The sequence below is a fragment of the Sphaeramia orbicularis genome, chromosome 20 (genome assembly GCF_902148855.1).
Source record: "Sphaeramia orbicularis chromosome 20, fSphaOr1.1, whole genome shotgun sequence".
NCBI lineage: Eukaryota > Metazoa > Chordata > Actinopteri > Kurtiformes > Apogonidae > Sphaeramia > Sphaeramia orbicularis.
Genome location: NC_043976.1, coordinates 3,616,750 through 3,633,447, shown reverse-complemented (window position 1 = coordinate 3,633,447; position 16,698 = coordinate 3,616,750). Strand labels below are relative to the sequence as shown.

General features: G+C 40.0%; 1 protein-coding gene across 4 annotated transcripts; it reads left to right on the top strand.

Annotated features, from left to right (window-relative positions):
* The first annotated feature begins 488 nt into the window (after positions 1 to 488).
* On the top strand, positions 489 to 16,480 carry sycp2l (synaptonemal complex protein 2-like). Of its 4 annotated transcripts, none has more exons than XM_030123255.1 (24): positions 489 to 505; positions 2,088 to 2,207; positions 2,288 to 2,377; positions 3,911 to 4,015; positions 4,300 to 4,324; positions 4,452 to 4,531; positions 4,606 to 4,694; positions 4,930 to 4,964; positions 5,031 to 5,173; positions 5,376 to 5,425; positions 5,508 to 5,706; positions 5,909 to 5,981; positions 7,588 to 7,754; positions 7,877 to 7,988; positions 12,454 to 12,500; positions 13,154 to 13,223; positions 13,379 to 13,443; positions 13,672 to 13,711; positions 13,797 to 13,892; positions 14,374 to 14,516; positions 14,862 to 14,956; positions 15,298 to 15,397; positions 16,154 to 16,212; positions 16,293 to 16,480. In XM_030123255.1, exons 1-24 carry the CDS (start codon positions 503 to 505, stop codon positions 16,345 to 16,347), a joined length of 2,061 nt encoding a protein of 686 aa, XP_029979115.1. In that variant the 5' UTR covers positions 489 to 502; the 3' UTR covers positions 16,348 to 16,480. The 4 variants fall into 4 exon arrangements, with proteins under 4 accessions (XP_029979115.1, XP_029979114.1, XP_029979113.1 ...); XM_030123254.1 differs by having other exon boundaries at positions 4,930 to 5,173; positions 5,508 to 5,553; positions 5,614 to 5,706; XM_030123253.1 differs by having other exon boundaries at positions 4,930 to 5,173; positions 7,588 to 7,730.
* Positions 16,481 to 16,698: the final 218 nt, after the last annotated feature.

The window sequence follows — 16,698 nt, the reverse complement described above, 5'->3', positions numbered from 1 at the left end:
CTGGCCCCGACCGATTCTATCGTGAACCGGTTCAGAAACCAACCCGGACCATGGACTCTCTGAGATCACTCCTCATCGTCATGTCAATCCCTTTAAATCTATATCTAATATATGACTGACACCTTTCACAACATCTGCGTTACCATGGTTACAGCCTTCAGTGGTCTTCAAAATAAAAGCCTCAAGTGCACAGAGGGACGTCCAAAAGGAGAGGAGAAATAGAAAGAAAGAAAGAAAGAAAGAAAGAAAGAAAGAAAGAAAGTTTATCTATCTATCTATCTATCTATCTATCTATCTATCTATCTATCTATCTATCTATCTATCTATCTATCTATCTATCTATCTATCTATCTATCTATTTATTTATTTATTTATTTATTTCCTCTCCTTTTGGACGTCCCTCTGTGCACTCGTCGCGCGGCCCCGTCTCACTGATGAGTTAATTAGTGACAGCTGTGCGCGCCCGCGACCCCAGAGCAGAAGAGGAAAGAAAAGAAACGCGATGGTAAATAAAATCGAAAAAGCTTTAATTCCACATTAGATCTGATTAATTGTTTGTATAGAAGTCTGAAGGTTTAGGTTTAGATGAAAACACTAAAAGTTTAAACATGTTATATTATTATGTTTATGTTTATTTAATGATTTTGATCAGTTTGACGTCGTGACATGAACTTACAAACAGGAGGTGAGTTGTTTTGTTACAGTTTTATCCATTAACTGACAATGTACACAAATTTTATTTTAGGTATTTCTAAGATAAAAAAAAAACAAAACAAAACAAAAAAAAACTCTTATTATCAAATCCAACCATAGACGACATTAACTGATGACACTTTTACTAAATATATGTGTGTGTTTTCATTTTTATTTTATTTTATTCTGTTTTATTTTATTTATTATTTTTTTTGATTTTGTGTTGTTTTCTTACTTGCTGTTTTTAATCACCTTTTATGTTTCTTTTATAATGTTTTTTTCTTTTTGTTTCTTTTATTTCAATGTCCTGTGTGAAGCACCTTGAATTGCCTTGTTGCTGAAATGTGCTATACAAATAAACTTGCCTTGCGTTAAATTATTCTTAAATCTACAGATAATCTCCTTTTTTTTTTTTTTTTTTTTAAACTTTATTCAATATGATTTTCTGTATAAATTATGAGTTTTTCCACGTGACTTTTTTTTTTCTTCTTTAATATTTGCTCTTTAAATGTTCACGTGTCTCAAATTAAAGTGTTACTGGTTATTAAATATTTTAATGTAAATTTACCGATTATTATTGCCGTTGTGTTGAACATTAAGTTTATGACTTTGTCCTTGAGCGTCCCCTGCTGTTCGCTCTGTTACATTACTTCTACTTTCATTAATAATTCCATGTTCCCCACAGTCTTTTGTATCAGCTTCACTCTTGCTATGATTTTTTTTCTTTCTTTCTTTTTTTCACATTGAAATAAGTGAATCCTTTGGGTTTTTATCAGACGTGTTACTCTGACATGTCTTTTATTTTCATCAGAAGTTTGATTTGGTTTCAGTTGGTTTTATTGGTGCAGCTGTCTCATATTGTTCATGTTGAGTCTCCTGTTGTTGTTTTTTGTGAATTAGTTTTGTGTTGTTTTTTTGTGAAAAAATTGCAAATCAGTTAAGTTGATAGTTGACGGTCTGGTTGAAAGTGGACTTTCTATATCATATTTACTTTTGGACCAGACTGTCACTGAAGCGTTAAGTTTGTCCAGTGTAATTAAGACATGGAGAAGAAACAGAGCATCTGATGGGTATAAGATCATCATCATCAAGTGTATCCTGTAGGATGTGTGTTCTGTCTCCATTTCCAGATTTAACAGACAGACAAACACAGGAATAGAAGCTGTTCATAACTGATCAGTACACGCTGGGTTTCAGGATATATGTGAGTCTCAGAGCTGTTCTGCTGTTTTCTGCTCATTGATGGTCAAATGATAAACCAAACAGAGAGAAAGTGAGATTTTAATTCTTTTAAAAAATCACATGATGAATTTTCAGGTAGAAAACCTTAATTTGTAAATATAATTCTAAATGAAACAAAAAAAATAGGAATCTGTTTGTTATGTTTGTGTCAGTTTCAGGCTCAGGTCAAGGACTGTCTTCTTCGAGAAGATCCACAAGGTCTGGTGGCTCAGATTCTCACTGAAGGACTGAGCAGCATCACCCTCACCTGTCTGGACCAGGTGGTTACCGAGGTAACGGGCAGGTGGTTTCATTCAGTAGATCCGAGCCATCTTGGTTTTTGAAGTTTGTTCATGTCTGTTTATCCCTTCAGAATCTCAGTGGATCAGGTCTCAGCCGGGTCCAGGTCTTGTTGAAGTCTTTAGTGATCCTGTCAGAGAAAACCGCCGATCTGCTGACACTGGTAGATCTGGGACTGGTTCCGAAAGTAACGACAAAACAACACTGACTCACACATCATGAACATTTGTCTTCATTAGTTAGTAGATCCAGACAAACCTGTTTCAGTCATGCAGCATCAGCTTCGACTCAGGTCAAAAACATTTAAATGTATTTATTTATTTAAAAAGTTTATTTGATGGGGACAATGCAGATTACATAGTGTAACTTCTACCTGTTACAATCAAGCTGTAGTAACTGATGATTCACATAAGGAGGTTATAGCTATTGCTAGTTTCCATCTGCAGTCCCTAGTCAGGCTTTCAGCAGAGAAAAAAGAAAGAACAGAGAGAGAAGTAAAAAAACAAAAACAAAAAACATTTAAAGGTGGGGTCTGAGATCTTAGAAAAACGGCTCGAGCTAGCTACATTTTGAAAATACTCAGTTCAGTCCAATCCCCTTTCTTCAGACGACCCTCCGAAGCCACGCCTCCAGAGTGGTGGCACGCGCAATGCTTGTTACCGAGGGTTCACGAGCGCTGCACGGCATCAATTATCCGTGAGGCTCTGCTCTGCTCCGGGTTGGGCTCCGACGCCGTCTACGGTCCGGTCCGGTCCGGCCGAACCGTCTCCGACACCGGCTGAGGCTCTGTCACCTGCTCCGGTCCACTGCTCCGGTCCCGTACGCCTCGGGCTCCTACCCCGGCTATGGTCCCGACTGAACCCCCGGCTCACGTGTCCATGCAGAGCTCATTTAGTTTCCTCTAACCCCCCCACTCTTCCAGAACAGCCCCAGTTCACATCTATGTGACTAATGTTACATTTCCTACTGCTTTATGTTAGTGACAAAACAGTTTGCCGGTGAACTTTCCGTCCTAATAGAACTAACATAGCCAGGTTCTGGCTACGCTTCTGTACACACGCTCCAGCCTGTGGGACGGCGAAGAGGGGTATGCACAGAGGGGGGAGGGGGGGATGGCAGTTGAGTTTGATAGACATATCAAACTCAATCATTTTGAGTGGGCGCTCAAAATGATTGGGTGGTGTTTTTTCATAAATTCTGCATAAAAGGACAATGCAGAATCACATATTTAAGAAAAATTATAGATGTGTGTATATATATATATATATTCACTACCTGTCCAAAGTTTTAGAACACCCCAGTTTTTCCAGTTTTGTATTGAAATTTAAGCAGTTCAAGTCCAATGAACAGCTTGAAATGGTACAAAAGTAAGCGGTGAACTGCCAGAGGTAAAAAAAAAAAAAAAAAAAAGGTAAGGTTAAACAAAACTGAAAAATAATGTATATATATATATATATATATATATATATATATATATATATATATATATACACACACACACACAGAATTATAATGACAACCATGAATAGGTTCACTAAACACAGCTTCTTGGTAAAATACTACCTCCTTGTGGTGACTGTAGAAGCCACTTTATACATGTACAAATCAAACACAAAAACATCTGAGTAAAACTCTTATCCTTATACCAGGGTGGTGTTGGTCCTGTTCACCTCAGCCAAGTCATTCATCTTCACAGATCATGTTTTGGTTCAGCACTGTCCATGACCTCCTGACCTCTGACCTCCATAAAAACTCCACTGTCCTGTTGGACCTCACAGAGTCCTTCTATGACTACTTCCTGGTGAGAGTGGCTTAATTCAGGTTTTCGTTACATGATGTGTGGGTATTTCAGGGGAAGTCCCACCCCTTTTTCCCCTCCTCATGGGATTTATTTATTTGACCTTTATTAACCAGGTAAGTTAGTTGAGAACTGATTCTACTGATATAAAGTTTACAAATGCAGCAGTAGGTTTAATACCATGACTGCACAGTATCATATGATTTAACAGAAATCAAAATCAAATGGTTTGATCTAAAGACATTAAATTTTCATTTAGTTCAACATTGTTTTTTCACTTCCTCCAGCTGCTGACTCCACCCCTTTTACAAGGTGAGTTTAACATGTTCACACCTTAAATCACATGAGGCTCTTTAAACTCACCAGTCTGTCTTCTCACCTGTCTGTCCTCTCTGTCCTCTCACCTGTCTGTCCTCTCACCTGTCTGTCTGTCTCTCAGTGTCTCAGGTGTCTGCAGTTCTTCTTCATTTGGCTGAGATGGGTCTGGACACTCAGATCAGCTTCAGACTCAGACTAGAGGTGAGTTCACATCCTGTACCTGGTCTCTACTGGTCTCTACTGGTCCATGATGTCCATATTGTGCTCTCTTTCAGGCATTCCGAACCTTTAACAACATCTTGGACTCTCTGAGCAGCGACAAGAGGAAGCGCGTCCAGACGTGCCAGAACCTGAACCTTATGTTGTGATTGAAGTCCAGTTTATTTATTTGAAGAGGGACAGATAAAGATGATCAGCAGCAGGTGTTTTGTGGTTTTTAGAAGTGGAACGTGGATGTGGATCAGTACACAACCATTGTCAGGGTCAGACTCACCTGGTTTTCACTGTCAATAAAACCCATCATGTCAGTTTTATTAACCACACCCTTTTGGTCTCTTTGGGTCTGACGTTTTCTGGTCCGGTCCATTGTAATCCAACAGGACCCGGGTGGCAGCGGCAGTCCTGACTGTTGGAGGTGAGTGTGGTGTTTGTGGTCTGGTTCAGCATGGGTCTGGTACTGATGTCTGTGCTGCTGTTTCAGACTATGAGCTGCAGGTCAGCCTATCAGAGACTCTCTGTCGCCTGACACCCAAGAAGGACAGACGTGTACGAGCCAATCAGTGGTTCTCCAGTGCCGACGTGGGCCATGCCTTCTCTACCATCAGGAATGGAGACTTCGAGGTGGTGAGTAATCAGGTGACAGACATTGGTCAGGTTATTAACTGATTTAGTTTTAATGAGGATGATAAAAACGAGTGACATAAAACCATAGACTTAAAACAAGCTGCAGCTGGATGAAAATGACAAAGACTCAAGAAAACAAGACACAACACAAAAGCGAAAACCACAGAAAATGAAAATGTTAAAGACGTGTCCATGTCTCCAGGACTGCAGGCGTTTCCTGAACTTTGCTAACAGTTACCAAGGTGACCAGAGGTGATGACCTGCAATTACCCCATGCATTAGATGGATCATGTGATGAGTGGGTGTGGTTACTTGTCTCTGCTCTGTCTGTCAGGGTTTACACCTTCCCCTGTCTACGGGCCTTTCTGGACTCCACACAGGTAAGACCATCTGAACCAAACCCTGGGCATGTTCAGCTTATTCACTCAATTCTTCTTCAGTTGTTTTGTCCAAAAGACGACAAATGGGATGAATTCTGGATCGACTTTAACCTGGGCTCGGAGTGTGTGAGCTTCTTCATCGACAACCCTCAGGTAGAGATGACTACATTCTACATGTCTTCATCATGGACGTACTGTTATATCTTCTGTCAGAATCTCTTAGATTATCCAGGTGCATTCAGCTTCTCTGTTTCAGGATCAGAAACTCATAGTACATAGTATTATTAGAATGGTGCCACAGTTCCTCTGATGTCCAGCAGGGAGTGTCCAGCTGTGATCAGTTTTTCTTCCTCAGAGTTTTCTTTGGGGGTCCATCCACCTTTTAAGGGAGGAGGTGGAGCGTTACAGCCTGAACATCAAACACCCCAGTGAGTAACAGGTCAAAGGGCAGGTCAAGCTCATGTACAGCGACCCTCAAATTATGAAGATTCCGAAAAAACAAAGAACGTTTTATTAGTTTTGTAACAAACTCTTAAAAATGATCAAATGATCAATCTGGAATACCTTCAACTTAAATCAGCAATCAAAACCAAAGCAATCTGTAACTCATCCACAAATCTTGCTCTCCCACCATTATGTTCTAATTTGATCAACGTACGTTCAGCCAAAAAACTCCTCTCCAAATAATAACACAGTTGGACCAAACCATATCTTTTCCAACAATAAAATGGGAAAAAGACCTCTTGATTGCCCCTGGTGCCGAACTCAGGAACCAAATCTGCAAAAATATGTGTTCAATGACTAAAAGTCCAAATCTACAGTTAATACAATACAAAATACTTCACAGAACTCACCTCACCGGGCATAACATGTTTAAAATGGGCTACACAACAGATAATTGTACTCACTGCACACAAAATAACCTGGACACTTACATACATGCCCTCTGGCACTGCTCACCCATTCAACGGTTTTGGTCTGAAGTCACAAAGTTACTATCTGTCCTTATGGGATGCCACATCCCCCTATCACCCTCACTCCACTTAGGCGACACATCTACAATAAACTTACCTACATCAAACAACAAACTATTTCTAATAGCAATAACTATCACCAAAAAGACCATCCTCAAGAACTAGAAATCCAAAAACAACACAAGCATCACACAATGAAAAAATTTACTCAACAAATACATCTCCTGGGAAAACCCACCAACTCCCACAGAACAGTCCGCAACAGAGCCCCCTTTCCATCTGGTCCCCCATTGTTAATTTACTACAGTCTTAACTTTTGTTTTTTTCTGGCCTTATACACTTTTTACCCCTCAATTGTTCCACACTTATGCTTTTTGCCCTCTGCCACACTGGCCGCAGGGTATAGTCATCAGTTGGTCGTGCGTCAATCCGTCTGACCAAAAACTTTGGCATGCACTGATAAGTCAGGCCACTGGGTGGCAGTAGTGCACCTGATAAATCAGGCCAAGGGTTTTCAAGTGCCCACCTTATGTTTTAAATTGAGTTCCTATACCCCCCCCCCCCCCCCTTTTTTTTATTTTAGGTTATTTTTTTTACTCAGAGTAATTAGCCTGAAAACCAATGACCATTGATATTTGTCTTTGTAAGAGGCACCCCCTATACAACCACAACATTACCAATTCCTGATATTATTTTTATTATAATTTTATAATTTAGTATTTTTTTTGTTTACTATGATTTCTGTTAATATCACCACTATTATTATCACTGTTGTTAATGATAATGATTTATTTTATTTACTTTTGTTTGTGAATGTCATTTGTTGTTACCAATTCCTTTGTCTCCCCTTTCATTTTTCTCTCTCTTGCGCGCACACACACACCAACATATAAAGATGAATATGTAATTAGTATCTGTTTGTGTTTTGTCTTATTTGTTATGTCTCTCACATGTTTTGTTACATACTGCATCACTTAATAATGAAAAAAAGATCAAATGAACAGATGTGTCTGTCCTTAATATTAAGTCAACTCAAATGTCCCAGTGTTTGATTTCCCAGAATGCGCCGAGATGGAGATGGTACTGAGTGTGTGGCTGAACAATCCCATAATGCACCAGAACACAACCGGACAGAAAGTGGAGCTGATCTTTAGCTCTGAACTCTACAGACCGGTGGAGGCAGCATTGGGGAAGGTGTTTAAGGTGCAAACACCTGAAAACGTCAAAGTAAAAGTGAACCATAACAACTTAACCAGTAAAACGATCTAAAACCAGAACCTATCAAACTCTACAGACATTCATGGACAGAAACAGAGTGTCATTCATCCTGCTTTTCTCCCAAACTGAAGGTGAAGAACCACTCCAGCCTCTCCGACTCCAGTGGTTCAGTCCAGATGTGTGCTACTAAATCCAACCTGAGAACCTACAAAAGGAAGAAACCAAAGAAGGGGGAGTTGAAGGGTGAGTCTCAAAGCTTTCTTAATATCAAGACCATTCCTACCAAGACCATTCCCTAACCCTTTACAACTCGGTGAGTTCAGTCTTTCAGTCTTAGTAAGAATGGTCACAGAGATCGAACTTCCTAATAACTCCAGTCTCTCTGTAATTGAACAATTGGTGCTTGTGAACTTTCCTTCCCGACTCCCTAATGTACTTCCACAATCCACCACAATATATCACTGATTTGATTTCAGTACATTTGTATTATTTTCATATCATTTATATTTCCATACATTTTGTATATTCTTCAAAACTGGATAAACTAATTTGCTTGATCATGATAATACAGATGTATTTTCTCGCTATTCTCCCTTTGGCATGTGTTCCAACATTGTATCACATCATCTGGTGATGGTCATCTACTCACAATATTTTTAAGGTCAGTTGTCACATAAGCTACCATAATCTTCAAAAGTAGCATGAAATGCATCTTGGGATATTTACCAACCAAGTCCACACGACTCACCAACCAGTGCATCCTTGGTTTAAGCAAGGAGACATTCCATCCAATCTTGGTTTGTGCAAACTTTTAAATGGAACAGTACTTGGGCTGTGGCTGATGATGTTTCACAAGATCATGAGAACACAAGAACAGACAAGAACGCGTATTGAGAAACTTTCAGTCTGCATGGGTTGTGGTTGAGAGTGCGTTTTGGAGCTCGATGTTTACCTAATTCTATTTCTAAGCTAACAATGGTTTCCTTCATCCTTGACATCAAAAAAGGGGATTTTCAATGCAGAAATGCTGGACTTCTGAAAACTATGAACTTGTATAGCACTCAATAATTGGTTGGGGCTCCCTTTGCATGAATTGCTGCAGCAATGCAGCGTGGCATGGTGGTTATCAGTCTGTGCTGTTGAAGTCCAGGTTGCTCTGATAGCGGCTTTGAGCTCTTCTGCGTTGTTGGGTCTGGGCTTCACAATACCTCATAGATTCTCTTTTGGGTTCAGGTCAGGTGAGTTTGCTGGCTAATCAGTCACAGGCATACCCTGGTCCTCAAACCAGGTATTGGTACTTTTGGCAGTGTGGGCAGGTGCCAAGTCCTGCTGAAAAAAGAAATGAGCATCTCCATAAAGCTGGTTAGCAGAGGGAAGCATGAAGTTGACCTGATAAAATACAGTGGACCAACATCAGCATATGACATGGCTCCACAAACCACCACTGACTGGGGAAACAGTGGACCTCGAGCTACTTGGATTCTGTGCCTCTCCTCTCTACCTCCAGGTTCTGGGACCTGGATTTCCTAAAGAAATGCAAAATTTACTTTCATCTGAAAAGACTTGGAACCACTGAGAAACAGTCCAGTTGTTTTTGTCCTTAGCTAAGGAAAGATGCCTTTGATGATGTTTCTGGTTCAAGTGTGGCTTGACTCTTAGAATGCACCAGTTGAAGCCCGTGTCCTGTCCATGTCCTCCAGTCCACTCCTTGTGAATCTCCCCTCTTCCATCCAACCATTATCTGCCGCTTTATCCGGGGCGGGGTCGTGGGGGCAACAGTCTAAGCAGGGACGCCCAGACTTCCCTCTCCCCAGACACCTCCTCCAGCTCCTCCAGAGGAAGTGGAGGAGGAATCTTCCCCCTTATCCCTGTTAATTATGCACCTTTTTCTACCGTATTCTACATTTTACATTATTTTTTTCCTTCCCTTCAATTTTCCATCCATGTGCTTGGATACAGTCTGTAAACAGCCAGCTTCATTAGCAACAGCCTTTTGTACCTTACCATCCTTGTGCAGGGTGTCAGTGATCGTCTTCTGGACAACTGTTCAGTCTGCAGTCTTCCCCATGATTGTGCGTCCTACTGATCCAGACTGACAGACCATTTAAAGGCCCGGAAACCTTTAAGTTAATTATCTGATTAAAGTGTGACACCATGAGTCTCCAATATTGAACTTCTTCACAATATTATAATTTTTTGAGATACTGAATTTTGGATTTTCATTAACTGTAAATTAAAATCATCATAATGAAAAGAAGTAAACACTTGAAATATATCAGTCTGTGTGTGAATCTATCTTTAAAGATGTTTCACTGTTTTAATTGAATTCCTGATATAATTGGGGGGGAGGGGCTTATTTCAGGAACATTTTCAGATTCAACTTTATCCCTGATTTTCTGATGCAACAAGATGTTCTAAGCACTCCTGTGTAATTTTTTTGAAAGTTTCATCCAAACCCCCCCCCCCCCACACACACACACACACACACAGTCTGAAAATTACTTTTTCAACCCTGAAAACGTGGGGATTTTGGCAACTTTCAATGTACAATGTAACAATATGCTCATGCTGGGCCCTTAAATGTTTTTTTTTTGAGACATGTCATGTCTTCAGAGTGCTTTTCACTACAAAAGGTGCAGTACCAAGGTCAAATTATAGGTCAAAGGTCACCCAAATGGTCAAAAATGCATATTTCATGGAATTAAGCTGTTAATGTGGGTTCTTCCAAATGTTGGGTTCAGGTTCTCTCCTCATAAAACATCTATTGACCACAAACACCTTCCATTCAATAAGACACATTAAACAGAACTATTTACTCAATGTATTCTCCATATAGACATGTCAAAAAGAACAACGGCAGTTTCACATGACTTTGACATTTACATGTGTATGTCCCGTTGCGGGTGACACGGTGGTGCAGTGGATAGCACTGGTGCCTCACAGACAGAAGGTCCTGGGTTCAATTACAACACCAGTCGATGGGTGGGACCTTTCTGTGTGGAGTTTGCATGTTCTCCCCGTGTCTGCGTGGGTTCTCTCCGGGTACTCCGGCTTCCTCCCCATCCAAACACATGCACTATTAGGTTATTTGGTTAATCTAAATTGCCCATAGGTATGAATGTGACAGTGATTGTTTGTTTCCATATGTTCAGCCCTGCGATAAACTGGCGAAATGTCCAGGGTGTACCCCGCCTTCGCCTATAAGTAGCTGGGATAGGCTCCAAGAGACCTAGTGAGGATAAAGCGGGTTCAGAAAATCAATGACTGTCCCGTTGCAATACTTGTAGCTCCAAGACAATGGGTTGTAATGTAGTGTTAGTGATGGGTGACACAGTGGTGCAGTGTATAGCACTGGTGCCTCACAGACAGAAGGTCCTGGGTTCAATTCCAACACCAGTCGATGGGGGTGGGAACTTTCTGTGTGGAGTTTGCATGTTCTCCCCATGTCTGCATGGGTTCTCTCCAGGTACTCTGGCTCCTCCCACCATCCAAACACAGGTGTGAATGTGACAGTGATTGTTTGTCTTTGTATATCAGCCCTGTGATGAACTGGTGACATGTCCAGGGTGAACCCCACCTTCGCCCGTAAGTAGCTGGGATAGGCTCCAAGCGACCCCCATGACCCTAGTGAGGATAAAGCAGGTTCAGAAAATTAATGAATGAATGAAGTATTAGTGATTCCCGCCACACTAATGGTGGCAAATTCAAATGGAATGTATATGTTGTAATATTTTGTTTCTAATGTGTCTTTAAAGGGCCAAAGGCCTTGGGGGATCCCACCAGGATACCAGAGGGAAGAGAACTTAGGACATATTTGATAAAATGTCAGAATGGTATGAATTTTTGAAAAAACTAGTCATTTTGGTGACCTTTAACCTACAACATGACCTTGACATTAGACTTTTCATAGTACAAAGTACTTACAATACAATATGGCACTTACAAGATCATTAAATGGCCCATCATGAACATATTTATACATTGCACTGGACAAAAGAGTGGAGAAGCTGTGAAAGTTGTGATTTTCAGAGTTAGAAAAAGTAATTTTCGGGGGGGGGGGGGGGGGGGGGGGGGCTTGGATGAAAATTTCAAAAAAATTACACAGGAGTGCTTAGAACATCTTGTTGCATCAGAAAATCAGGGCTAATGTGGTATTTGATATTAACCCCCCTCCCCAGTATAATCAACTTTTTGATATTTTTATGCATTGAGGTGCTCCTGTTTGCTCACTACCTAATAGTTTAATTTTGTCACGTGAAAAATTAGCTCACTAGTTAACATTAGTTAAATGTAGTTTTCTGGTAAACAGCCAACTAATATTATCTGCTTGAACATGAAATTATAAAACAGGTTAATTTTAAACAACTAAATTATCAGATAATAAAACAAAAGCTGACTTTAACCTATTTTACCATTTTATTTAATGATGCATTTAGTAAATCGAACCAAAGATAACATTTGTTTTCATTTTCTCTAAATCCCACAAAAATCAGCCAACAAAGGACATCACAAAACAAACCAACCCAAAAAGTGGATGATGATGTCATTGAGGAGACTCATAGATGAACTGAAACATTTGTGTGTTCACGTGGTTTTATGAACATCCACGGTTCTTGATCCATTAAAGTCCTTGGGTGTTAAACTAGTCCAGATGTGATGTGAACTTTTCACTCTACACTGAATTAATGGTTTGTTTGATTCTTTTTAGTGTTGCCTCTGTCATCTCCCAGCAGCAATGAAGAGTTCATCACCAAGGTACCGAGTCATCAAATGGTTGATGTACAAACATGAGCATCACTGAATTATAAAGAAAAGCATGTTTATGATTAGCCTTTAAAACATATAATGTTATACTAGATCCTCCTAAATCTGCACTTTTAACCCTTTCATTTAAGTAAAAACACTAAAACCTCAGGTGGAATGGTGAATTCAACATGTTGAAACGTATTAAACTAATGAACAGTTGTATGTTGGGTTTTAATTATGACCTGATATTCAGTATTGATCTGATACATATAAACACAGAGGTTGAAACATCACTGTCAGTGTAAGTTCTACTACAGCTGATAACCATCAGATCAGTGAAAAAAGACAAAAGACCAGGGTCAGAGTTTTACACTGAAATGAGAAAAACATCAGACATTTGGATTAATGTTGTAAAAATAAATTTGATGTTGGAGATTAAAGAACATATGACAAATTTACAAGGCAAAAAACTGAAATTAAGGTTATAAATGAATATCAAAACCTGATTATGTAGTGGTGAATTAAATAAAGCTATTGTAAATGGTTTAGAGGGAAAATGCTCAGTCAAACATAACATGTCATTTACATTTTGGACTTCATTTGTTTCATTGATCTGATCTAATCTGATCTAATTTGATTTGCTGAGTACTTTCTGTTTTCAGTCTTCAGATTTCAGCAGAGCAGAGTTTCTCTTCGATCAAATCAAACACTCGACGCTAACCTTCAACTCAGGTCAGTTTTATTTTAGGTCCAGGTCATGTGACATGGTCTACGGACAATCTGGGTCCAGGTCATGTGACATGGTCTTCATGCTGTGACTTTAACTCTGCTTTTCAACATTAACTTGACTGTGAATATTGATCAATTATTGATCACCTGTGTCTCAGGCATTTCTGTGGAGGGGGCGGGACCACTCTCCTATCTGAGCCAATCAGGAAGTAGCCCAGTGAAGGTTTTTTTTTTTTTTTTTTTTTAAATCATTATCGGATCATTTTCTTAATCCAATACTTTGTTTTTTTTTGTTAATTTTGTTTTGTTAATGAAGTCTGTTTTTTGTTATTTTTAATTTTGTTTCCTTAATATTCTGTTATGACAGTTCTTGTCTTTTTCAGTGTATTTTATTCATGTGATGTACGTGTGATGTGTTTGCGGCCTCTGATTGATTGTGTCCTGTTTGTAGGACGTCATCTCTGGCAGGAAGAGAACGTTTCCACACTCAGGTGAATTCACTGTGATGCTCATTGTGGTTGTCATGACGACGCAGCTCTCTACCATCGGTTTATGCATCCTTTGATTGTTCTGAAGGTGACCTGTTGGCATGTACTGTGGACACACCTACTCATAGGAGGAAGGAGGAGGAGCCTGTGTATGAAGGGGAGGAGTCTAATAAAGCACTGTCAGGTAATTTTATGTTAAAATATCAGATTTGTGACTGAAGAGTGAAATAAATCCAATCCTGAGGCTTTATTGAATATCTGAGTTTGATGACCACAGTGTGACTGTGATGAACGTCATATACAATTACAACAGATGACATGAGAGAAACTAGAAAAGCACTCAGACAGCGCAGACCTCCGCCAAGGCAGATCAGTCATCGTCGTCCCCACTCATCACCAAAATTTAATCATTTTTTCCTTGTGCCAATATCAACATTTCCTGAAACTTTCATCCAAATCCGTCCATAACTTTTTGAGTTATCTTGCTAACAAACACACACACAAAGCAAACTGATCACAATACCTCCTGCTGGAGGTAACAACAGACAGATAAACTGCAATGAATTCATATTATTATTACTGCATCCACACAAATCACTCCAGAATACTTAATCTAATGTGTCTAAGAGGACAAAGTCTCTATTCAACAAACTTTTGTTTGTCAGAGGCATGTTCACCAGACAGGAAGGAGACACCTGATAGAGGGGCGGAGTCATCTGGTATAGGGGTGCAGCCAGATTCAGACCTTATGTCAGGAATCAGAACTGTCTTCAGAACCTTCACAGAACAACTGGAACAGCACTTTGATGTGAGTACATGTCGATTGCTGATCATCCCTGATCAACAACTTCACTGCCAGTGCACACATACATATATATGGGTCACTGACTGGATATACAACATGGAGGAAACCAAGTCAGTCTAGTCAGGCAACAACACTTCATTGCTCTGTGGTCTCAATACCAACACAACAGTAAAGCTACACTTCCACCTGGCGAACACTAAGTAATACACCTGTGATGTTCCATGACATGACACTGGTTACTGGTTATGTTACTATGATACCATACTGATCAGTTACATTAGTATGGCACAACATTCATCAAAAACCGTAACTATGACATGGCACTGATCAACATTATGGTGTTTTCAGATTTGCAGACAGAAGGTCGAAGCTGAGGCTCTACAGTCACAGAAACAATGTCAACAACATGTCTCAGCTCTGCTCACAGCTGTCAATCAACACAGGTACTGCCCACTTTACACCTGACATGTACCCCATGACCTCAGGGGTCATTGACCATGACAACCATGAGTCAGTTGGTTTCAGAGGTCAAGAGGTCAAAAGGTCATTTCACAGAAAAACCGCACACATCTCGAAGGTCTGACTGATCAATTGGATTGGAGACGTTTGAATGAAACCCACAGCATGGAGTAGGTTTGTGTGTCTGTGTGTAGTGGGTTTGTGTGTCTCTGTGAAGTGGGTTTGTGTTTCTGCATGTGTGTCTGTATGTAGTGGGTTTGTGTTTCTGATTTTGCGTTTCTGTGTAGTGGGTTTTTGTGTTTCTGATTGTGTGTTTGTGTGTCAGGTCAGTGCAGTTGCAGATGTTTCAAAACAGCATCAATTATCAACTGGAGCAACTTCAGGAAACATCAACCAGACTGAACTCCATCAGTGAAAACCTACTGGTAAATATTCCTAACAGTTCTGTCCTCTTTGGGATGCAAGACAGGGAGACCAACAAAAACCTCCATGAACTTCCATAAACCTGGAAAAATTCCCATGAATGTCCAAAAAACCACCATGAACCTCTATACACCACCATAAACCTCAATACGCCTCCAAAACCTCCATATACCTCCATAACCCACCATAAACCTCCAAAAACCACCAGGAACCTCCATACACCACCATAAACCACCATGAACATCTAAAAAACACCATGAACCTACATAACCCTCTATGAACCTCCATAAACCTCCAAAAATAACCATGAATGTCCAAAAACCACCAGGAACCTCCATACACCACCATATACCTAAATACACCTCCAAAAACTTCCATATACCACCATAAACCTCCATAAACCACCATAAACATCCATACACCTCCAAAAACCACCATGAACCTCCATACACCACTATAAACCACCATTAATGTCCAAAAAACACCATGAAGCTAAATACACATCCAAAAACCTCCATATACCACCATAAATCTCCATAAACCACCATAAACATCCATATACCTCCATAAACCACAAACCACCATAAACCTCCATAATCTACCATAAACCACCATACACCTTCATAAACCACCATAAGCCTTCCATGGCCATATATGTTGAACCTGAGGAAGGGAGAGCAGCATCCAAAACCCCCAAAATAAAGCCCAACCCTGGAGACAGGTCCAATAGTGGTTCAGGACTGGCTTTGTCTTTTCAGAGTTTGTTTCAATCTGAGGAGCAGCGAGTAAACTCCATCTATGAAGAGTTGCAGCTCAGGTCAGACTAAATTTGTTTCTCATCAGGATGTGGCTTACATGTGAACCTGGACCTCATTAGTCCTGTTTTTTTCTTGTCAGGTTGAAATCTCTGAAGGACACTGAGTCAGGGGCTGGACATCCATCCAGCCAATAAGGGAGGAACATCAAGAACAAGCTGATCCTAGTTTTTGTTTGTGTTAAACCTGTACAGAGTTGAATGTAAGGTGTAACATTTGTGTAACTGTGTTATTATGACATTTACACACTTACAGATAATGAAACTACCAACTGCACATGTTGGACCAATAAAGGATAATGATGATGCAGAGTTACTTGTTTGACATCACTTTTGTCATGTTTTGTGTTGTTTTCTCATCATTTGTGTCTTGCATATTTTGTGTGGATTTCTGTCTTTGTGTTTCATTTTGTTGTTTGAGATCTTTTCCTATAGAAATATTGCATATTTCCTCCAAATACCTGTTTCTAAAATGTAGTTGAATAACAT

Excerpts from the sequence above, each read along its gene's own strand:
- sycp2l (XM_030123252.1), top strand. Across the intron at positions 4,532-4,605 it reads GCTTCAGACTCAGACTAGAG|GCATTCCGAACCTTTAACAA; the intron begins GTGAGTTCACAT and ends GCTCTCTTTCAG. Across the intron at positions 15,398-16,153 it reads CCATCAGTGAAAACCTACTG|AGTTTGTTTCAATCTGAGGA; the intron begins GTAAATATTCCT and ends TTGTCTTTTCAG.